Below are 25,348 nucleotides of genomic sequence, written 5' to 3'. Positions count from 1 at the left end.
CCTAAGCCCTCATCACAACAAAACTCAATTAATATTTACATTTATCGAATTACATCGCAACCTGGGGAGTTCTTGGCACAGTCCTGAATAAGAGTGAGAAAGAAAGAAATAGCATTGTTCATCCAGTCAACCAAAATTTTTGAAGCAGCTGCTAGATGCCTGGACCTGTTTGGAGTTCAGCAGTGATCAAGACAGGAAGAGTCCTGCTTTCATGAACCATGTAGTGGGGAGGAGAGACAGGTGCAACTTGGGTGAGGGATTTCACCTTGCTGGGCCTCTGTTTTCTCATCTGGAAAATGGGATGGGTGTTTCTCATTTTCTGGGATTGTCCCGCCCTCATATTCTCTGATTCCATAAGAAGCATTTGTTTTCCTGTTTCTTTAACATTCAATCAGGCCATGAGCTGTGATGAATGTCGTTAGCTGCTCCCCAAATCACTCTATTTCCACCCATTTCCTGTGATCAGGTCTTTCCCCCAACATGACTCACAATCAATCAAGTCACAGAAGCTAAGGGGCACCCAGCAGAAGAATTCCAACCCTGGCTTCTCAGGAGCTCTGCGGTCTACCTGGGCAGGTAAACTTCACGCACCTGGCACAAGGTGGCCATCCCTGGTTTCACATCAACATGATCTCAGGCACAAACCTCCTTGTTTTTCCATTTTGTCTTTAAGTTACTTGCTGAAACAACTGCACAAATATGAAAAAGATATAAAATCAGGCATCGTCTGCCCTCAGTGCCTACTAAATGATTTTCTGCCACTTTAATGATAAAGATACAACATTTCAGCATTCCGCTGCCCTTATTATTTTTCATTTTGTTGATATTTCTACTGAATACATCTTTCAATATTTTAACAATGGAACATGTATTCAGGTTGGTCCACACACAGCCTTTGGTGGTAAGGGTTTTGTTGTTATATTTCTATTATGTTTCCTTTAAAAATAATTATCCTGTTTAAATGGATTACGTCAATTTTATAGGCATTTATCATATGATATTGATGCAATTAATACATAGAGGGCAGTAGTACAAATTGATTGGAATTGAGAGCCTCCATTAGCACACTTAAATATGAATATTATATATATATATATATTTATAAGCCAAATTACATGCTGAGTGAGATTCTCCTACTCTTTTTCACTCTCTGTCCCTCAAGCCTGTGAGAAATGGAATAATTCTTGCCATATCAGTAAAAAAAGGATGTCACAGACATCAGCACTTGCAGCCCTCCAGTGTGAGCTGGCAGGCCCTGAGGAACTCAGGATATGCAAATACAGAATGCAGGCCCCAGAGAGCTGAGGTGCATATCAAAGGAATGATTTCAGTGAGCCCAGACGCTTGCATCTTCCCATAGAAAGAAAAGCGCTACATTCCTCACCTTGGGAGAGCTGGTTTTCCTTAGTTAACAATCACCTTTTGATGTTCCCCATTACCTGCGCCATTCCCCTCCCCTGTCCCCTCTCCCCAGTAATTTAGCTCAGGGAGGAAGGAGCGCAGAGAGACTCAGCTGAACAAGGGGCCTGCGAGCCTGGGGATGCGTTTTCAGCCGCTTTCCCCGCAGTCAGGAGGAGGGGCGCTGACGCTCCAACCGGACCCTGGGCCTTCCTTGCCCGTTTCCCCTCAGGATGCTCAGGCCGACCCACTCCCCACGCCCACCAGGCCCCGCGAGCCAGGCCGAGGGCAGGGGCGAGAGGAGGGACTGAAGTTCCCCGGGACCAGACGCAGGGGGCCGCTCTTTCTGCACAGCAGCGGCGGGTGGCAGCGAACGCCTGCCCCTCAGAAGCTGGTCTTGCGCTGACGCGCGGGCACTGGACCAGGAGGAGGGTCGGCGCCCACTTACCCGGCCCGCGGTCCCCAGGACTGTCGTGGCTTCAGCCGCCAGGGCCCCTCCAGAGCCGGCAGCCCCAGTGAGGCCGCCCTCCCCTCGGGCTCCGGGGCACTTCAGTGACGGCGGAGGGAAGAGACACTGAGCCGGGAGTTCCAGCTCTGCGGAAACGTGGGCTCCGTTCTGGGCGAGGAGGTGGGACCGCTCTGCCCCCAGGCCTTCCGGGAGTGAGGGCGGCGCCGGGGGAGGAGCCGCCTGCAGCCGCCAGGAGCCCTTCCCGGGGCCCTGGAGGGGCGGCCCGGCCTGGGGGCCCCGCCACTGTGGCCACAGCCCAGGCCTTTTTCCTGGAATCCTACACAAAAAAGAAAGATACACAGTCTATAGTAAATATTCACAAATGATTGTTGCTGCTGTGCTTACTATTCTATTAAAGGTGTAAAATCCATAAAACACTTTAAGTTCAAAGTTAAATATGAATTTTTACCTTTCTAATTATGTCTCTGCTATTCCCAACTGTGGTTAATGAATCAGAGACTGTGGCATCACTAGTTAAAAATGAGCTTGAGGAGAAAACAGAACTCAGGCCCACCAGACCTACTGAATCACGATCTGCACTTTTACAATCTCCCCAGTGTACTTGCGTAGCCATGAATAGTTGAAAGGTACATTTCTACCTCGACATGTCTTTTCCGTCTGAGAAATACACACATTTTATCCAGTTTGATATAAATAACACTCACAAATGCATATGCCTGTGTTGAAACCATCATTTTATCATTTCTTTTCCAGATAAGTATAGTCTCTACACTGGTTTTGTGGATCACATGCCATACTCTTTTCTTGTGGTTAGAAATAAGGTAGAGAAAGTTACTTTGTAAATATATATATATTAGTGGATAATTGAAGACAGTCTTCTAAATTAAAACCAGTTCTCTTAACTTGCTGTTTTCTTCTTGGGTCACATTATGAACTCTTCCCGTGGCCACATGGCATGTGTACTTTTAATTTCAGGGACTGCTGCCATTCCAGGATGTGGCCATAGATTTCTCTCAAGAGGAGTGACAATGCCTGGACCAAGATCAATGGGAATTGTACAGGGGTGTGATGTTAGAGAAGTATAGGAACCTGCTCTCCTTGGGTGAGGATACCTTCCTTCCAGAATTCCTTTTCCAACCACAGGGTTTAGAGTCCTTCATTTGTAGAATGTCTCCTGGAATCTTCTGCTTCCTACAATAGGGTTTCAGATTGCAATGTTTCAGGAAAGACTGGGAGTTTGTGGGTATAATTTATCTTATTCTTTTAAAATCGCAGCCTCCCTTTAAATATACTTTGTAATTGCTTGGGATATGTCTATATGAACTGTGTATTATATGCTTCTGTTATAGTCCTTACAATATTTTTTTGTCTTATTTTCTGTAACAATGTTCCATGGATTCTTTGGGCTTAAGGTATATTAAAAGGGAGACTGCGATTCTGGGACTTCCCTGGTGATGTAGTGGTTAAGAATTCGCCTGCCAATGCAGGGGACCCGGTTCGATCCCCGGTCTGGGAATTTCCCACGTGCCACGGAGCAACTAAGCCAGTGGGCCACAACTACTGAGCCTGCATGCCACAAGTACTGAAGCCGGTGTGCCTTGAGCCCATGCGCCATTTATTTTTTGGAGAATAAAACTGCCTCTGAGTGATTAAAATCTAGACCAGCTAGTCAAAATGCTTTATGACCTGTTCTTCTAAACCACTGATCAACGGAACAAGTTTTACTAGGGATAACAGAGTAATTGTATTCTGGAGTTCATATCGGCAATATGTTTTATGACCTTGATGCTGGATCACGACATTTCAATGGTATAACTGCTATTAATTGTCTGTTTGTTCAACGATTAAAGTCTCACGTGATCTGAGTTCAGACTGGAGTCATCCTGGTTGGTTTCTGTCTATTGAAGATTTCTTCCAGTATGAAAGGACAAGAGCAATACGGCTTACTTTACAAAATGTCTTCAAACTAAATGATGATATAATCTACATTCACTTAATTTATACATACCCTACTGTAGAACAGGGTTTGTTACGGTGCCAGAGCCCGGTAATTAGGTAAAACTGAAACATTTATCTGCAGTGGTTCAAGTTCTCTTCCTAAGAATATGTTTATAATCAACATTCTTTCACAAAGTACCCAATTTAATTCACCATAGCATTCCTCATATTAACTAAATGGAGAATCCTAGGCTATATACAAATCCAGAAAGGGCCAAAAGTCATCAGCCCCTATGGATTATTACAACCCATTACTGAGACATTCAAATTATTTATTAAAGAACCACCATGACCATCAACATCACCAATTTATATATTATTGCCCCAATGCTAGCCTTAACCATGGCTCTCATAACATGAATTCCTCTTCCCATATCTTATCCACTAATTAATATAAATGTAGGCATACTATTTATATTAGCCATATCAAGCCTAGCCATTTATTCCATCCTCTGATCTGGTTGAGCCTCAGATTCAAAATACTCACTCACTGGAGCTCTACAGACAGTAGCACAGACAATCTCATATGAAGTCTTGCTGGCAGTTATTCTATTCTCAGTCCTAATGCTAAATGGATCATTTACACTTTCAACAGTAATTATGACACAAGAACACCTATGACTAATTTTCTCCTGACCCCTACCCAGAATTTGATTATCTCCGCAGTAGCAGAAATCCAATGAAGCCCCACTTGATTTAATAGAAGTAGAATCAAAACCTGTATATGTCTTCAATGTAAAAAATGTAGCAGGCCCATTCACCCCGTCCTTCCTAGAGAATATGTCAATTTCCTTATAATAAACATTTCCACAACATTCTATTTTTAGGAGCATTCGACAATCCCTACGTGCCAGAATTATATACAGCCCAAGTCATCATTAAAACACATCTAACAATCTCCTTTCTATGAATTCGAGCATCCTACCCACAATTTTGATATGATCAACGTATACATCTCTTATAAAAAAAATTTTTTACTACTAACATTAGCCCTATGTATATGAGAGTTTTCACTACCTGTCATCATACCAGGCAACCCACAGCAAACTTAAGAAATATGTTTGACTAAAGAGTTACTTTGATAAAGTTAATGATAGAGGTTTAAATGCGCTTATTCCTGGAATTGAACTTATTTCTAAGAATTTTACATTCTCCATGCTACCACATTACACCACAATGCTATATAGTAAGGTTCTCTAAGAAAGCTTCAAGGCCCATACCCCCAAAATATTGTTGTATATCCTTCCTGTACTAATAAACTCTCATTGTTTTTACTATCATTCTACTGACCATTATTTCAGGAAATATAATTGTAGTAACAAGCTCACACTGGTTAATGGTATCCCCATTCTAATAAAAAACATGAACCCATAAGCTACAGAAGCATCCAACAAATATTTTCTAAAACAATCCACCACATCAATACTACTTATAATGGCTATTATCATTAATCTAATATACTCTGGTCAAAGAACACAATGAATTACAAAAATCTTTAATCCAGCAGCATCCACTATCATGACAATCGTCCTTGTCACAAAAGTAGGACATTCCCCATTTCACTTCTGAGTGCCCGAAGTAACTCAAGGCATTCCATGAACAGCAGGCCTGATGCTATCAACATGACAAAATTGCACCGCTATCAGTTTTATACCACATGTCACCATCCATCAACCTAAACATACTGTTAATCATAGTGATATTATAAATCATAGTTGGACGCTGAGGCAGACTTAGCCATACTCACCTGGAAAAAATTACAGCCTCCTCATCAGTTGCCCATATAGGATGAATAACAGCTATTATAATGTATATTCCAAGTATAACAATCCTAAACATACTAATTTATATCATAACAACACTATCTTCTTCCTATTTATACCCAGATCATGTACTACAAGGGTATCATTATCACACACATGAGATAAAACACCTCCCATCAGGATCCTTATCCTCAGCATTATAGTGTCATTAGGAGGTCACCCACCATTATCAGGGTTTTGACCCAAATGAATAATTATCCAAGAGATAACAAAAATGATAACATCATTCTACCAACACTAATAGCCATCACAGCAGTCCTCAGCATATATTTCTACTTGCAGCTAACATAATCCACATCACTAACTATATTCCCTTCATTAAACAACACAAAAGTACAACAATTTGAACATACAAAACAAATAACTTTCCTATCATTACTCATCATAATAGCCACACGATTACTACCCATAACACCCATCCTATCAGTGCTGGACTAGGAATTTAGGTTAGTTTAGACCAAGAGCTTTCAAAACCCTAAACAAGTAAAATTTACTTAATTCCTAAAAATAAGGACTGCAGGACTTTCTCCTATATCAATTGAATGCAAAGCAAACACTGTAATTAAGCCAAATCCTTGCGAGATTGATGAGTTTTAACCCCCGGAAATTTTAGTTAACAGGCAAATCCTCTAGTCAACTGGCTTCAATCTACTTCTCCTGCCTTTGAGAAAGAAAAAAGAAGGAAAAAAAAAGGCAGGAAAATCACCGGCAGAATTGAAGCTGCTTCTCTCAAGTTACAATTCAATCTGTTGATTCACCACAGGGTTTGCCAGAAAGAGGGCTCAATCTCTGTCTTTAGATTTACAGTCGAATGCTAGCTCAGTCATTTTACCTCTGTTCATACACTGCTGATTAGTTTCAATAAATCACAAAGATAACAGCATTTTTTTATAGCTACTTTATTTATTTATTTATTTATTTTTTTTATTTTTGGCTGTGTTGGGTCTTCGGTTCGTGCGAGGGCTTTCTCTAGTTGCGGCAAGTGGGGGCCACTCTTCATCGCGGTGCGCGGGCCTTTCACTATCGCGGCCCCTCCCGTTGCGGGGCACAGGCTCCAGACGCGCAGGCTCAGTAGTTGTGGCTCACGGGCCCAGCTGCTCCGTGGCATGTGGGATCTTCCCAGACCAGGGCTCGAACCCGTGTCCCCTGCATTAGCAGGCAGATTCTCAACCACTGCGCCACCAGGGAAGCCCAAGATATCAGCATTTTATCTTTACTATTTGGTGCTTGAGCTGGAGTAGCAGGCAGCGCCTTAAGTATATTAATCCTGGCTGAGCTATGCTAACGTGGAGCGCTACTTGGAGATGCCCAAATCTGTAAGGTAGTCATAACAGTCCCTTCACTTGTAATAATTTTCTTTATAGTTGTACCCATTATGATTTCAGGGTTTGAAAACTGACTTGGGCCACTAATAACTGGGGCACCTGAGGTAGCGTTTCCCCCAATACATCATATAAACTTTTGACTACTTCCCCCATCATTCTTACTCCTACTCATATCACCAATAGTAGAAGCTGGTTCTGGTACAAGTGGAACCCTATATTCAGCTCTAGCCTGCAATCTGGCCCATGAAGGAGCCTCTGTCGACCTAACCATTTTCGCCTTACATTTAGCAGGTGTCTCTTCAATTCTTGGTGCTATTACTTTTATTACTATAGTCTTTAATACAAAATTAGCAGTCATATCCCAATACCAAACACCAGTATTTGTTTAATCTTTCCCAACTATAGCCATATTGCTATAATTACCACTCTCAGTCTGAGCAGCCAGAATTGCCATATTGTTAAGAGATAGAAAGCTAAACACTACTTTCTTTGACCCTGCAGGAGGAGACTGAATCCTATACCAACACCTATTTTGACTCTTTGGTCACCCTGAAGTCTGTATTCATGGCCTACCAGGCTTTGTTATAAACTCACATATCATTACATACTATTTAGGACAAAAAGTGCCTTTCAGCTATTTGGGACTAGTATGAGTCATGTCCACTGGCTTTTTAGGATTTCTCTTGTGGGCCCATCATATGTTTACCATAGGGATAGCTGTCGACTCAGGAGCATACTTTGCATCAGCTACCGTAATTACTTCTATTCCTACAGGAGTAAAAGTATCTAGCTGATTAGCAACTCTTTATTTAAGTTTTCTTTCTCGTTTCTCTTTTTTTTGGCTGCGTTGGGTCTTGGTTGCTGCACGTGGGCTTTCTCTGGTTGCGGTGCGTGGCCTTTTCATTGCAGTGGCTTCTCTTGTTGCAGAGCACGGCCTCTAGGCACGTGGGCTTCAGTAGTTGTGGCTTGCGGGCTCTAGAGGGCAGCTCAGTAGTTATGGTGCACGGGCTTTTTGCTCCGCGGCATGCGGAATCTTCCCAGACGAGGGCTCGAACCCATGTCCCCTGCATTGGCAGGCGAATTCTTAACCACTGCGTCACCAGGGAAGTCCCTGGTTAGCAACTGTTCACGGAGGTAATATTATATGACCTCCCACTATACTATGAGTTTCAGGCTTTAGTTTTTCTTTTTACAGTAGGTGGTTTGACAGGAATCATCTTAGCCAACTCATCCCCAGACATTGTCCTCCAGGATACATACTATGTAGTAGCACACTTCCATGACCTAATGTCCATGGGAGCAGTCTTCACTATTATAGGAGGCTTCCTACACTGATTCCCACTATTCTCAGGTTATACAGTTAACTCAGCATGAGCAAAAATTCACTTCACAAGTATATCTGTAGTAGTAAATATGACTTCCTGCAGCACTTTCTTGGCCTCTCAGGGATGTCACTACGTTAGTCTGAGTACCCTGAGGCACACACAACATGAAATATTTTATCTTTAGGCTCATTCATCTCAGTAGCAGCAGTAATGCTAATAATCTTCATACTTTGAAAAGCATTTGCGTCTAAACAAGAAGTCTTAGCAGTGGAAATTGCTACTCCTAACCTAGAATGGTTACACGAATGCCCTCCACCATATCCTATGTTTCAAGATCCTACCTATGTAAATGTAAAATAAGGAAGGACTCAAGTCCTTCTCAACCAGTTTCAAGCCAACACCATAACAATTATGTCTTTCTCAATAAATGAGATAAAAGTAAAAAGTGATGTAGCTTTGTCAAAGTTAAATCATAAGCTAAAATCCTGTATATCACTAAGGCATATCACTTTCATCTAGGCTCTCAAGATACAACATCACCGATTACGGAAGAACTTTTACATTTTCATCATCACACATGAATAGTGATTTTTAAAATAAGTTCTCTAGTCCTCTATATCATTTCACTAATATTGACATCTAAACTAACTCATATGCATAGAATAGATGCACAGGTAGAGAAAATGTGAACAATTTACTAGCCATTATTGTAATCTTAATTGCCCTATCATCATTGTGAATCCTTTACATGACACATGAAATCAATAACTCTTCCCAAACCATAAAAAACTATGGGTCAGTAATGATACTGAAGCTACAAATACACAGATTATGAAGATTTAAATGTTGACTCCTCTGTAATCCCCACATCAGAGCTAAAACCAGGAGAATAATGACTCATAGAAGTCAACAACCGAGTAGTTAGAGATAGTCATTGAATATTAGTTTCATCTGAAATTGTTGTACACTCCTGAGTTGTTCCTTCTCAGGCCTAAAAAGAGCTATCCCAGGATGCCTAACTTAAAGAATCCTAATACCAACAGGACCAGGCCCATGTTGTGGACAAGAGAGCTCGTTTTCCTGAGTTCAAAGACAGGACAGAGGGATATGGCTGAGATATGGGGTGAATCTGGAGCCCATGGGGATGCACTCTCCAAGCTCCAGCATAGGAATGGGGCCTCTAGGGTCCCAGGCCACCCACCACACCCTCCCGAGCAGGATCTGGACAACATTCCCTGTCAGTGATGAGGCAGCCCTAATACTGGTCATGCCCCGATGTTGTGTCCTATGTGGGCCCCGTGCTCCTGGGACCACATCCCACACTCTGCAGGTCCATGCTACAGGGTCCTTCGTGCCTCAGGAGTACAGACCACACAACAAGCAGTTCCCTCCCCAACCAGCAGGAGGAGGGGAGGAGAGCAGGGGCACCAGGGGAATCTCACTCAGACAACAACACCCCAGGGGTGCCAGCGGGGACAGTGATGATGCAGATGAGGCACAGAGCAAGAGATGGGACCAGAGGACCCAAAAGGCAGCTGGTCAGGTCCTGGCTCATCTGCACCCAGGACACCTTTGTCCCTCATACACCGCCTTCCTCATACACCCTCTCCTTAAATGCAGATTCTTCAGATGCAAACAGGCAGAGCTTCAGACTGAAAGTCAGCTCTTCCAAAATGACCCATCAGCAAACACTGCAGGATTCCACTCCCTGTGCTTTGTGGCTGCTTCCCACTAGCTATTTATTTTACATTTGGTAGTGTATATATGTCCATGCCACTCTCTCACTTCATCCCAGATTACCCTTCCCCCTCCCTGTGTCCTCAAGTCCATTCTCTATGGCTGAGTCTTTATTCCTGTCCTGCCCCTAGGTTCTTCATAACCATTTTTTTCTTTTTTTTTAAGATTCCATATGTATGTGTTAGCATACGGTATTTGTTTTTCTCTTTCTGACTTACTTCACTCTGTATGACAGACTCTAGGTCAATCCCCCTCACTACAAATAACTCAATTTCATTTCTTTTTATGGCTGAGTAATATTCGATTGTATATATGTGCCACAGCTTTATCCATTCATCTGTCGATCCTGCCAACACTTTTACGTTACTCAATTGAGACCAATGTCAGACTTGTAAGGTAATAAATTTACGATGTTTTGAGTCACTCAATTTGTGGTAATTCGTATGAAAGCAATAAAAAACAAATACAGAGGTCCTACAAGAGCCAGGCTATATATTTATATTTAAGTATTTCTAAGATGAATTTAACCTTGTGATTGACAGCAGCAGCAGCTTCCAAGGGATCCCACCACACCCCTGAGGCGAAAGCAGCCTAATAAAGAAGCAGTGACAGCAGCAGGTCACTGCCCCACACTTGGGGTAGAGGGGGATTTGATCTACTGTAGCAGCAGCATAGCCTGAATGGGAATGCATCCTCCTGTGGCACTAGTCCCATCAGCATTAGTCTAATCTGCTAGCACCTGCTGTGCCAACAGGCCCAACATATACAAACCCTCCAACTCAGTAGCATTAAGTGAGCCAGGCTCAGTGTTTCCTGAAACTCATATCCAATGGCAATGGAAAGCCCAGATATCACCTACTGTTATGAAAACATAAAAAAACAATAACAGAAGACTGGGAACTTCAGAAAGAAAAGGGGAACAATGGAATGGGTAAAAACAAATGGGATACATATAAGAGACTACCATTAGCCTCATGAGTTTCTTAAATTCTGTATGATGGTCAAAGCAAAAATTATGACACCATCTGATGTGGTTCTCAATGTATATAAAGGAAATACTACAGAAAATCATACTTTACAACTGGGGACTATTAAGAGACCTAAATGGAAGTAAAATTTTGAAACTTCACTTGAAGTAATAAACCACTGATTCCAGTAGGCTATGATAAGTTACATATGTATAGTGTAATGCAAAAAGCAACCACTAAGAAAACTATACAAACAGTATACACAAACGATTATAAATAAATTAGATTAAAATGGACTTATTAAAAAATGTTTAAATAACCCACAAGAAGGCAAAATAAGAGGAACACAGGATTGAGAAACTAAGGTAAAAGACAAAACAAAAAATAAAATGGTAAACTGCGGTGGGGTGGGGATGGTGGTGTGCTGAATTGGGCGATTGGGATTGACATGTATACACTGATGTGTATAAAATTGATGCCTAATAAGAACCTGCAGTATAAACAAACAAACCAACTAATACTAAACTTTCATTGGGTTATTTGTATGGAAATATGTTAATATAAATGTTTCAGACATTACATGAAATTTCTAAAAATCTTGTATGTGTATTTGTATGGAAATATGTATGGAAATATGTTAATATAAATGTTTCAGACATTACATGAAATTTCTAAAAATCTTATATGTTCTGGTATAATGTTATAAGTAATAATCCTAGTTATTACTTTAAAATGTGTATCTCAGAAATAACTAATTTTCTTGTCAACTGCATTATTATGAACTTTCATCAAATCTTTAACTGTGGTCATTTTTAAGTCTTTTCTCATTTACAGACAGTTCTGGGCGTACTCTGATGCTTTGGCAAATATGTTCCTAGTAAAGGGTTTCATCTTCAAGAAATTCATGGAAAAGACTCTGACAAGTACAGGTTTCTGGTAACTGACTGTACTGCTGAACTGAATGAATAAGCATTTTCAGAACTCTAATGAAAAACTGATGAACTCATAAAAGTGCTAACAAAAGATCAAGATAAAAAAAAATTTAATTACATGGGACTGAGTGAACTGATGAGGATGAGTATAATTTTTGTGACTTTCTGTCTGAATTAAAAAAAATCTCACAAGGACTCAGAGGCAAAGAATATACAAATCAATTTTCACTGCAAAGTAAAGGAGCTGTTACAGTGGAGGATTACTGGACTGAATGTCAATATTATGACATAGCATGAGTGTGTTTCATGTGTGGTTATTGCAATCATTGTTGCTTTTGTTGTGGTCATCCATGTAGAATGCTTGGTGTCAGTCTATTTATCTCCTGTAAAAATAAAATACAGTGTGTGTGTGTGAAAAAAAAAATAAAAAATAAATAAAATAAAATAAAATGGTAGACCTAATCTTTAACATAGCAATAATTACATTAACTGTAAATGATCTAAATAACCAAGTCAAAGACAGAGATTGGAAGAGTAGATGAAAAAATCACAAGCATGATCCAACTATATACTGTCTATAAGAAGCTTTCTTTAAACATCATGATATAGGTAGTTCAAAGTAAAAGGATGAAAAAGGTATATCGTGAACATTCATCAGAAAAAGCAGGAATGGCTATATTAATATCAGATAAAGTAGATTTCAGAGCAAAGGAAATTATTAGGGGCAAAGAGGGTCATTACATAAAGATAACAGAAATAATCCACCTAGATGACCTAGTGATACTAAATGTGTGTGCACCAAACAACAGAACTTCAAAACACATGAAGCAAACACTGAAAAAGGTAAAAGGAGAAAATTTCAAATCCACAATTATTATTTGAGACTTCAACATAGCAATGTATAAAACTCCCAGAGAGAAAAATCAGCAAGGGTATGGAAGAACTGAAAACATCATCAATCAACAGGATATAACTGACATTTAAAGAACACACTCAATAAAAGCAGAATACATATTCAAGTGTCCATGGAACATTCACTCATATACCATACACTGGGTGATAAAAAAACATTAGCAGATTTAAAAGAATTACAATCATAGAGAGTATGTTCTCTAGCCATAATGGAACCAGACTAGAAATCAGTAACAGAAAGACAACAGGAAAATCTTCAATCACATGAAAACTAAACATCACAATTCCAAATAACTCATGGGTAAAAATTCAAGGAAAAATTTTTAAATGCATAGAATAAAAGAAAATGGAGATATAACAGATCAACTTTTGTGGAACGAAGTGAAAGCAATGCTGAAAGGGAAGTTTATAGCACTAAATTGGGAAAGATAATATTTCAAAGAAATAGTCTAATTTTCTATATTAAAATAGTAAAAACGGAAGAGGAAAAAACACTAAACAAGCAGAAAGAAGGAAATAATAAAGATGAAACAAAAATCCATGAAACTGAAAACAGGAAAATGGGGGGGGAGGAAATCAATGAAACAAAAGGCTGCTTCTTCGAAATAAACAATCTAATCAAGAAAGATGTAGCAAGACTGATAAAGATAAAAAGAGAGATGGCACAAATCACAGATATCAGAAATGCAACCAGGGATACCATGACATATCCTGCAGGTTAATAAGGGACAAGTTATTATGAACAAGTCTACACTATAAATTCAAAAATGTGGATGAAATGGACCAATGCTTCTACACCCAAAACTACCAAAACTCAGCCAACATGAAGGAGACAATCTCAATTTTCCTGTAACTATGAGAAACACTGATTTTTCATTTAAAAACTCCCAAAAGAAATATTCAGGCTTAGATGTTTCACTTTTACCCAAGGCTTGAAGAATTAACACCAATTTTACATGACTTGATAAGAAACAGAAGTAGAGGGAACAGTTCCTAATTAATTTTATGAAGCCAGTATTACCTTGATACCAAAGCAAGACAGGGATAGTATACAAAGAAGAAAACTACAGACCAGTATTTTTTATGAAATTGGCTGTAAAAATCCTCAGCCAAATATTAGCAAATTAAATCCAGAAATATATAAAAATAATAATATACCATGACCAAGTGGTATCTATTCCAGTTATGCAAAGTTGGTTAAATATTTGAAAATCAAACAATGTAATCTACCATATCCAATAGATTAAGGGGGAAAAGTCATGTGATCCTAATCATTAATGCAGAGAAAGCATTTGATAAAATCCAATCCCATTCATGATTTTAAGAAAAGAAGAAAAACAACTCCAAGCAAACTAGGAATAGAAAAGGAACATACTGAAACTCCTAAAGATAATCTACAAACAACCTATACCGACATTATATTTAACTGTGAAAGACTGAACGCTTTCTCTGTAAGATCAGAAACAAGGCACCGATATCTGCTCTCACCACTTTTATTAAATATATTACTGTAGGTTCTAGTAAGAAAATAAAGCAAAAATAAATAAATAGATAAATTTAAAAGTTAAATTTTTAAAAAGTTTATTTAAAAGATGAAAGAACTGAGCCTCAACCACCAGAGGGCAGACAACAGAAGCAAGAAAAACTACAATCCTGCAGCCTGTGGACCAAAAACCACAGTTACAGAAAGACAGAGAAGATGAAAAGGCAGAGGGCTATGTACCAGATGAAGGAACAAGAAAAAACCCCAGAAAAACAACTAAATGAAGTGGAGATAGGCAACCTTCCAGAAAAAGAATTCAGAATAATGATAGTGAAGATGATCCAGGACCTCGGAATAAGAATGGAGGCAAAGATTGAGAAGATGCAAGAAATGATTAACAAAGACCTAGAAGAATTAAAGAACAAACAAACAGAGATGACCAATACAATAACTGAAATGAAAACTACACTAGAAGGAATCAATAGCAGAATAACTGAGGCAGAAGAACGGATAAGTGACCTGGAAGACAGAATGGTGGAATTCACTGCTGCAGAACAGACTAAAGAAAAAAGGATGAAAAGAAATGAAGACAGCCTAAGAGACCTCTGGGACAACATTAAACGCAACAACATTCGCATTATAGGGGTCCCAGAAGGAGAAGAGAGAGAGAAAGGACCAGAGAAAATATTTGAAGAGATTATTGTCGAAAACTTCCCTAACATGGGAAAGGAAATAGCCACCCAAGTACAGGAAGCGCAGAGAGTCCCATACAGAATAAACCCAAGGAGAAACACGCCGAGACACATAGTAATCAAAGTGGCAAAAATTAAAGACAAAGAAAAATTACTGAAAGCAGCAAGGGAAAAACGACAAATAACATACAAGGGAACTCCCATAAGGTTAACAGCTGATTTCTCAGCAGAAACTCTGCAAGCCAGAAGGGAGTGGCATGATATACTTCAAGTGATGAAAGGGAAGAACCTACAACCAAGATTACTCTACCCGGCAAGGATCTCATTCAGATTTGATGGAGAAATCAAAAGCTTTACAGACAAGCAAAAGCTAAGAGAATTCAGCACCACCAAACCAGCTCTACAACAAATGCTAAAGGAACTTCTCTAAGTGGGAAACACAAGAGAAGAAAAGGACCTACAAAAACAAACCCAAAACAATTAAGAAAATGGTCATAGGAACATACATATCGATAATTACCTTAAACGTGAATGAATTAAATGCCCCAACCAAAAGACATAGACTGGCTGAATGGATACAAAAACAAGACCCATATATATGCTGTCTACAAGAGACCCACTTCAGACCTAGGGACACATACAGACTGAAAGTGAAGGGATGGAAAAAGATATTCCATGCAAATGGAAATCAAAAGAAAGCTGGAGTAGCTATACTCGTATCAGATAAAATAGACTTGAAAATAAAGAATGTTACAAGAGACAAGAAAGGACACTACATAATGATCCAGGGATCAATCCAAGAAGAAGATATAACAATTATAAATATATATGCACCCAACATAGGAGCACCTCAATACATAAGGCAACTGCTAACAGCTATAAAAGAGGAAATCGACAGTAACACAATAATAGTGGGGGACTTTAACACCTCACTTACACCAATGGACAGATCATCCAAAATGAAAATAAATAAGGAAACAGAAGCTTTAAATGACACAATAGACCAGATAGATTTAATTGATATATATAGGACATTCCATCCAAAAACGGCAGATTACACGTTCTTCTCAAGTGCGCACGGAACATTCTCCAGGATAGATCACAACTTGGGTCACAAATCAAGCCTCAGTAAATTTAAGAAAATTGAAATCATATCAAGCATCTTTTCTGACCACAACGCTATGAGATTAGAAATGAATTACAGGGAAAAAAACGTAAAAAAGACAAACACGTGGAGGCTAAACAATACGTTACTAAATAACCAAGAGATCACTGAAGAAATCAAACAGGAAATAAAAAAATACCTAGAGACAAATGACAATGAAAACACGACGACCCAAAACCTATGGGATGCAGCAAAAGCAGTTCTAAGAGGGAAGTTTATAGCTATACAAGCCTACCTAAAGAAACAAGAAAAATCTCAAGTAAACAATCTAACCTTACACCTAAAGAAACTAGAGAAAGAAGAACAAACAAAACCCAAAGTTGGCAGAAGGAAAGAAATCATAAAGATCAGGGCAGAAATAAATGAAATGAAAACAATAGCAAAGATCAATAAAACTAAAAGTTGGTTCTTTGAGAAGATAAACAAAATTGATAAGCCATTAGCCAGACTCATCAAGAAAAAGAGGGAGAGGACTCAAATCAATAAAATCAGAAATGAAAAAGGAGAAGTTACAACAGACACCGCAGAAATACAAAGCATCCTAAGAGACTACTACAAGCAACTTTATGCCAATAAAATGGACAGCCTGGAAGAAATGGACAAATTCTTAGAAAGGTATAACCTTCCAAGACTGAATCAGGAAGAAACAGAAAATATGAACAGACCAATCACAAGTAATGAAATTGAAACTGTGATTAAAAATCTTCCAACAAACAAAAGTCCAGGACCAGATGGCTTCACAGGTGAATTCTATCAAACATTTAGAGAAGAGCTAACACCCATCCTTCTCAAACTCTTCCAAAAAATTGCAGAAGAAGGAACACTCCCAAACTCATTCTATGAGGCCACCATCACCCTGATACCAAAACCAGACAAAGACACTACAAAAAAAGAAAATTACAGACCAATATCACTGATGAATATAGATGCAAAAATCCTCAACAAAATACTAGCAAACAGAATCCAACAACACATTAAAAGGATCATACACCACGATCAAGTGGCATTTATCCCAGGGATGCAAGGATTCTTCAATATACGCAAATCAATCAATGTGATACACCATATTAACAAACTGAAGAAGAAAAACCATATGATCATCTCAATAGATGCAGAAAAAGCTTTTGACAAAATTCAACACCCATTTATGATAAAAACTCTCCAGAAAGTGGGCATAGAGGGAACCTACCTCAACATAATAAAGGCCATATATGAAAAACCCACAGCAAACATCATTCTCAATGGTGAAAAGCTGAAAGCATTTCCTCTAAGATCAGGAACGAGACAAGGATGTCCACTCTCACCACTATTATTCAACATAGTTCTGGAAGTCCTAGCCACGGCAATCAGAGAAGAAAAAGAAATAAAAGGAATACAAATGGGAAAAGAAGAAGTAAAACTGTCACTGTTTGCGGATGACATGATACTATACATAGAGAATCCTAAAACTGCCACCAGAAAACTGCTAGAGCTAATGAATGAATATGGTAAAGTTGCAGGTTACAAAATTAATGCACAGAAATCTCTTGCATTCCTATACACTAATGATGAAAAATCTGAAAGAGAAATTATGGAAACACTCCCATTTACCATTGCAACAAAAAGAATAAAATACCTAGGAATAAACCTACCTAGGGAGACAAAAGACCTGTATGCAGAAAACTATAAGACACTGATGAAAGAAATTAAAGATGATACCAACAAATGGAGAGATATACCATGTTCTTGGATTGGAAGAATCAACATTGTGAAAATGAGTATACTACCCAAAGCAATATACAGATTCAATGCAATCCCTATCAAATTACCAATGGCATTTTTTACGGAGCTAGAACAAATCATCTTAAAATTTGTATGGAGACACAAAAGACCCCGAATAGCCAAAGCAGTCTGGAGGGAAAAAAAATGGAGCTGGAGGAATCAGACTCCCTGACTTCAGACTATACTACAAAGCTACAGTAATTAAGACAATATGGTACTGGCACAAAAACAGAAACATAGATCAATGGAACAAGATAGAAAGCCCAGAGATTAACCCACGCACCTATGGTCAACTAATCTATGACAAAGGAGGCAAAGATATACAATGGAGAAAAGACAGTCTCTTCAATACGTGGTGCTGGGAAAACTGGACAGCTACATGTAAAAGAATGAAATTAGAATACTCCCTAACACCATACACAAAAATAAACTCAAAATGGATTAGAGACCTAAATATAAGACTGGACACTATAAAACTCTTAGAGGAAAACATAGGAAGAACACTCTTTGACATAAATCACAGCAAGATCTTTTTTGATCCACCTCCTAGAGTAATGGAAATAAAAACAAAAATAAACAAGTGGGACCTAATGAAACTTCAAAGCTTTTGCACAGCAAAGGAAACCATAAACAAGACGAAAAGACAACCCTCAGAATGGGAGAAAATATTTGCAAATGAATCAACGGACAAAGGATTAATCTCCAAAATATATAAACAGCTCACTCAGCTCAATATCAAAGAAACAAACACCCCAATCCAAAAATGGGCAGAAGACCTAAATAGACATTTCTCCAAAGAAGACATACAGACGGCCACGAAGCACATGAAAAGATGCTCAACATCACTAATTATTAGAGAAATGCAAATCAAAACTACAATGAGGTATCACCTCACTCCTGTTAGAATGGGCATCATCAGAAAATCTACAAACAACAAATGCTGGAGAGGGTGTGGAGAAAAGGGAACCCTCTTGCACTGTTGGTGGGAATGTAAATTGATACAGCCACTATGGAGAACAATATGGAGGTTCCTTAAAAAACTAAAAATAGAATTACCATATGACCCAGCAATCCCACTACTGGGCATATACCCAGAGAAAACCGTAATTCAAAAGGACACATGCACCCGAATGTTCATTGCAGCACTATTTACAATAGCCAGGTCATGGAAGCAACCTAAATGCCCATCAACAGATGAATGGATAAAGAAGTTGTGGTACATATATACAATGGAATATTACTCAGCCATAAAAAGGAACGAAATTGAGTCATTTGTTGAGACGTGGATGGATCTAGAGACTGTCATACAGAGTGAAGTAAGTCAGAAAGAGAAAAACAAATATTGTATATTAATGCATGTATGTGGAACCTAGAAAAATGGTACAGATGAGCCAGTTTGCAGGGCAGAAGTTGAGACACAGATGTAGAGAATGGACATATGGACACCAAGGGGGGAAAACTGCGGTGAGGTGGGGATGGTGGTGTGCTGAATTGGGCGATTGGGATTGACATGTATACACTGATGTGTATAAAACTGATGCCTAATAAGAACCTGCAGTATAAAAAAACAAACAAAACAACTAATACTAAACTTTCATTGGGTTATTTGTATGGAAATATGTTAATATAAATGTTTCAGACATTACATGAAATTTCTAAAAATCTTATATTTGTATTTGTATGGAAATATGTATGGAAATATGTTAATATAAATGTTTCAGACATTACATGAAATTTCTAAAAATCTTATATTTGTATTTGTATGGAAATATGTATGGAAATATGTTAATATAAATGTTTCAGATACTACAGGAAACTTCTAAAAATCTTATATGTTCTGGTATAATGTTATAAGTAATAATCCTAGTTATTACTTTAAAATGTATATCTCAGAAATAACTAATTTTCTTGTCAACTGCATTATTATGAACTTTCATCAAATCTTTAACCATGGTCATTTTTAAGTCTTCTGTCATTTACAGACAGTTCTGGGTGTACTCTGATGATTTTGCAAATATGTTCCTATAAAAGGGTTTCATCTTCAAGAAATTCATGGAAAAGACTCTGACAAGTACAGGTTTCTGGTAACTGACTGTACTGCTGAACTGAATGAATAAGCATTTTCAGAACTCTAATGAAAAACCGATGAATTCATAAAAGTGCTAACAAAAGATCAAGATGAAAAAAGAAAATTAATTACATGGGACTGAGTGAACTGATGAGGATGAGTATAATTTTTGTGACTTTCTGTCCGAATTAAAAAAAAAATCCCACAAGGACTCAGAGGCAAAGAATATACAAATCAATTTTCACTGCAAAGTAAAGGAGCTGTTACAGTGGAGGATTACTGAACTGAATGTCAATATTATGACATAGTATGAGTGTGTTTCATGTTTGGTAATTGCAATCATTGTTGCTTTTGTTGTGGTCATCCATGTACAATGCTTGGTGTCAGTCTATTTATCTCTTGTAAAAATAAAATACAGTGTGTGTGTGTGGAAAAAAAAGATGAAAGAACTATTCCTACTATGTTGAATAGGAAGGAATATATCCTACTGAATGTTGAATAGTAATATATCCTATTATATTGAATAAGGAAAACTAAAACTGTCTATATCTGAAGATGAGATGATAATCTAAATGGAGAAAATACCAAGGAATCCACAAAAAGCTTGAGAAATAATATTAGTTTGTAAATGTTTTAGAGTACAAGATCCACACAATTTTATCAAATTATATATTAATAACAAATGTGTAGAAGCTTAAATAAAAATATGTGATGCCATTTACAACTGACCTAAATAAATACTTAAACAGAAGCCCAATAAGACATTTATAGGACCTCTCTACTGAAAATTACAAAATGCTGATGAAGAAAATTTTAAAAGTCCCAAACAAATAGGGAGACATACCTTGTTCATGGATTAGAAAACACAACATAATAAAGATGTCAATTCTCCCCAAGTTAAGAGGCTTAACACAATTACTCTTAAAATGCCCTCAAGGTTTTTGTGGATATAGACAAGCTTATTATTCTAAGATTTATACGGTAGGAAGAGGCTGAAGAATAGCTAAAACAATTTGTAAAGGAAGATTAAAATGGGAGGAATTAATCTACCCAATTTCAAGATTTCGCAGTAATGATGGAGGGTAGATACATAGATCAATGGAATGGAACAGAGAACCCAGAAATAGACCGACACAAATACATTTAACTTGGTTTGGACAGCAGTGCAAAAGCTATCAGGGAAGAATAGACTTTTCAAAAAATGGTACTGAAACAGTTGGACATCCCTCGACAAAAACAAACAAACAAACAATGAACCTTAACCTAAACCTTACACATCTTACACAAAAATTAAATCAAAGTGGATCATAATCTTAAATGTAAAAGCAGGACATTTTTAGAAAAAAAAATAGGAGAAAATCTTTGGCATCTAGAACTAGGTGAATAATTCTTAGACTTGACACCGAAAGTATGATCAATAAAAGCAAAAACTGATAAATTGGATCTCATCAAAATGAGTTAAAAATGCTTCATAGAAGATCCTTTTAAGTGGATGAAAACTCAAATTACACAGTGGGAAAACATATTTGAAAATCCCATAGGAGACAAATGACTTGTATGTATAATATACAAAGAACTCTCCAAACAACTTAAAAAAATCCAACTAGAAAATAGGCAGAAGACAGGAACAGACATTTCATGGAAGAGAATATACACATGGCAAAGAAGCACATGAAAAGATGTTCAACATCGTTAGCCATCAGGGAAATGCAAATTAAGACCCTAATGAGATATCAGAGAATAACTAAAATTAAAGTATAGTGACAACATCAAATGCTAGCGAGTACGTAGAAAAATTATATCACATCACTGGTGGGAAAATAAAATGGTTTAGCCACTCTGAGAAACAGCTTGACAGTCTCTTTTAATCCTGAAAGTAGATTCACCCTACAATGCAGTAATTGTACTCTTGAGCATTTATCCAAAAGAAACAAAAACTTAATGAAGTTCCCACAGAAACTTACACATAAATGTTCATAGCAGTTTTATTTCTAATAGCCAAAAACTGGCAACTACCCAAATGTCTTTCAATGGGTGAATGTTGAAACAAATTGTGATAAAATCTTATGATAGAATACTACCGAGCAACAACAAGGAACAAATTATTAATATATGCAAAAATTGAAATGAACTTCAAGGGAATGATGTGCCGAGGGAAAATTTTTTAAAAGCCAATCTCCGAAGATTAAGTAATTCATGATTATGTTTACATATTATTCTTAAAATAACAAAACTGTGGAGATGAAGAACAGATTAGAAGTTGCCAAGGGTTAGAGATGGGGGTAGAAGGTACAGCAGGGGAACTTTGTGAGGTTTTTGTGGTCCCAGTACAAATAATACAGCCATCTTGGTTTTAATCCCTAAAGATTTTTAAAAGCAATTCCTAATAAGAGGTGTCCAGATATTTAGCAATGGCAGCAGATTAGAGGTATAGCTCCCCAACATGACAACTTCGAAAGAGATCTATACTATCAATACTAATTTAATGCATATGTTAATTTTTAAAAGGCCAGTCACAATACTTAAATGGTACATATCTTAACGATATTACTCTGGGTATCCAGCTATACCAGATGGACTAGCAGGATTTTCTGTACGTTCAATCTTATTTAAGACAGTAAATCTTATAATAAGACAGTTAAACAAAGAAAAAGAAAAAAAAAACAAACCTCAACTACAGTTGGATATTCTCACAGCAAGATGAGGTGAAAATACGTAGCAGCGGTTCAAAAGCTTAAGCAGTGGCACCTAAATTTGGCTGCACATTAGAATCCTCTGAAGCACTTTTTTTAAAAAACCCTCACACCGACGGTTGGTCATGCTAGACCAATACAATCATTTTAAATCTCCTCAGACGATGCCAATGTCTAGCCAGAACTGAGAACCAGCGGACTAAGCAGAAGGGGATGTTTCTACAAAGATCTCTTAACAATAAGTCCTCTCACCCAATCAAGATTTACCTCGCCGCAAAGGGGTAAAGAAGGCTAGATGTTGTCCATACTTGCTTAGCTTTAATTAGCACTTGTGACTTGCCCAAAACCGAGATCATGTTTCCCCTAAATTTCATGTTATTCCCTAAGTTTTTCAAACCCAAGGCTAAGGGGTTTGCCAGGATGAGATTTTAAGTGCCCACACAGGGGAAGTCCCTGGCAAACCAGGACAGTGGTCACTCTACATTGCAACGTAAAGCATCCTAAATAACCCTGCCACTGCTCCCAGATACTAGTCTGTGCCAACCAGTGGAGAAAAGGCATTCTCCATTACTACCATGGCAAATGCTACTGTACTTACCTTGGCTAGTCCCTATCTTTTCCAGGCGCCACTCCCCTTCACCTGCTGGTGGACGCTTTGGCCAGCTGACAATGCAGATATTTTCAAACTTTAAGGTGAATAAAAATCATCTGGAGGGCCTGTTGTAACAGAGATCCCTGAGCCCCACCAGAGTTGCTGATTCCATAGGGCTGGGACCGGGCCCTAAAACTTGAATATCTAACACATTATCAGGGGATGCTGGGAAAGCTGGTCCAGTAATGGTAAAGCTGGCCAGGAAAAAGAAACCCGACGTGTCAGATCATAAAGGACGGAAGGGCAAGCCCGCCGGCAGTCCAGGCCGGGGGGGACCGGGGTCCCCGGCCCTACAGGGCCAACGGCAGACCGGCTCGGGCACCCCTCGAAAGCGCGGGGTCCCCGCGGCCGGGTCTGTGCCCCCGGCCGGCCCCGGCTCCCCTCTGCCCACCCTGCGCGCGGGGGCTGGAAACGGCCGCGGAGAACCAGGCAGGGCGGGAAGGGGGGCTCCAAAGAGGGTCTGGCGACTCGAGTCGCTCCGTTTCTCTGTGGGCTCAGCGCGCGCCGTGGGGGAAGAGAGGTGGAGGTCCGGGAAGAGGGGACGGGCGGCACTCACGTAGACCAGCAGCAGCCATGGGTAGACGGCGGGCTCGGCCACCACGGGCGACTCCAGCCTCAGCTTCTCCCCCATGTTTTCGCGCGCGGCCCCCGCACCAGGCTAGTCTGGCGGTTGGGGGAGGGGCGGGGCGCCGCCGGCGGGGCGGGCGGGCGGGCGGGAGGCTGAGGGGAGGGAGCCTGGCCTGGGCCTCAGCCAGCGCCGCCGCCGCCAGCGCCGCCGCCGCCGCCGCCGCCCTGCTCCCGTCCGGCCCCCGGCTCCCTCTTTGTGGTCACAGGCCCGGGGCCTCCAGCGCTGCTGCCAACTGGGGCCGGCGTGAGGCAAGCACAATGAGCCGGGCCCGGCTGAACCACTCACTCGCGGCGAGCGCCTCCCGCCCCGTGGCCCCGCCCCCTCGCACGCACGCACGTACGCACGCACGCACGTACGCACGCACGCACGCACGCACGTACGAACGCACGCACGCACGTACGAACGCACGCACGCACGTACGCACGCAAGCACGCACGCACGTCTTCAGCTGCCCCCCGGCCACACCCACCGGCCCGAAGTGGAGACCCGGGGAGACCCCTCGGGGCCTGGGGTGGCGGGTTCGACTCCCGCCCTTGACGTACCGTGACACCTCCCCCCCAATAATAAGACTATAATTCCTCATTAAATATGGCAGCCGGAATCCTGGCTTCTGTTCACAAAAATGCTGTGTATTTAGCCTATGCTAGGCACCAGACCTGGACGCTCAGTACTGGCAAAAAAGGAAATGCCCTGCCCTCATGGCGCTGCCATTTTAATTGGAATAGTAGTGACAATGGTCAAGGGAGAAAATAAAGTGTCATCATCGCCACGGGGATGGTTAATCTCATGTGTGCACTGCGTGGGGCCCCGGCAACCACAAACATTATTCCAGATGTGGCCAGGAAGGTATTTTTCAGAAGAGATGAACACTGAAATTGGTCCACTTTGCATAAAGGAGATTGTCAATGCCGCGGCGTGGGTGGGCCTCGTCCATCAGTTGAAGGACTGGAGAGAAAAATGAGGTTCCGTAGAAAGAGGGAACTGTTCCTCCAATGGCCTTGGGACATCAGCTCTTCCCTGTGTCTCCAGCCCAGAGTCCTGCCCTGACTTGCCTGCCTCACGGTCACATGAGTCAACTCCTTAAAACAAAACTATATATGTAAAAGTACTGAATATATACAAGCCTATTAATTTGTATATGTGTGTATACATATTATATATATGTATACACATATGTTTATATGTGCGTGCGTTTGTAGTATATGTGTAAGTACTATATACAGTATACATACAAGCCTATATATTTGTGTGTATATATTGTATACATGTATGTATGTGTATATAGAGAGAGTATACATAGTATAAATGTGAACATGCTG

At 39.7% G+C, this 25,348-nt stretch overlaps 1 protein-coding gene across 2 annotated transcripts; it reads right to left on the bottom strand.

Annotated features, from left to right (window-relative positions):
* Positions 1 to 623: 623 nt before the first annotated feature.
* On the bottom strand, positions 624 to 24,332 carry LOC130705941 (myosin IC heavy chain-like). Of its 2 annotated transcripts, XM_057536286.1 has the most exons (4): positions 23,958 to 24,332; positions 23,348 to 23,435; positions 1,847 to 2,183; positions 624 to 689 (listed from the first exon to the last, which is right to left on the bottom strand). In XM_057536286.1, the coding sequence occupies exons 1-3, from the start codon at positions 24,030 to 24,032 to the stop codon at positions 1,948 to 1,950; spliced, it is 399 nt and encodes a 132-aa protein (XP_057392269.1). In that variant the 5' UTR covers positions 24,033 to 24,332; the 3' UTR covers positions 624 to 689; positions 1,847 to 1,947. The 2 variants fall into 2 exon arrangements, with proteins under 2 accessions (XP_057392269.1, XP_057392273.1); XM_057536290.1 differs by lacking the exon at positions 23,348 to 23,435.
* Positions 24,333 to 25,348: the final 1,016 nt, after the last annotated feature.

The sequence above is a fragment of the Balaenoptera acutorostrata genome, chromosome 1, assembly GCF_949987535.1.
Source record: "Balaenoptera acutorostrata chromosome 1, mBalAcu1.1, whole genome shotgun sequence".
Classification (NCBI taxonomy): Eukaryota; Metazoa; Chordata; class Mammalia; order Artiodactyla; family Balaenopteridae; genus Balaenoptera; species Balaenoptera acutorostrata.
This window is presented reverse-complemented; position numbering and strand designations above follow the sequence as displayed.

Coding starts and splice junctions, on each gene's coding strand:
- LOC130705941 (XM_057536286.1), bottom strand. CDS start 24,032: ATGGGGGAGAAGCTGAGGCTGGAGTCGCCCGTGGTGGCCGAGCCCGCC. Junction 23,436..23,957: donor CATGGCTGCTGCTGGTCTAC/GTGAGTGCCGCC, acceptor TTCACCTTAAAG/TTTGAAAATATCTGCATTGT. Junction 2,184..23,347: donor AAAGATAGGGACTAGCCAAG/GTAAGTACAGTA, acceptor TTTTTTGTGTAG/GATTCCAGGAAAAAGGCCTG.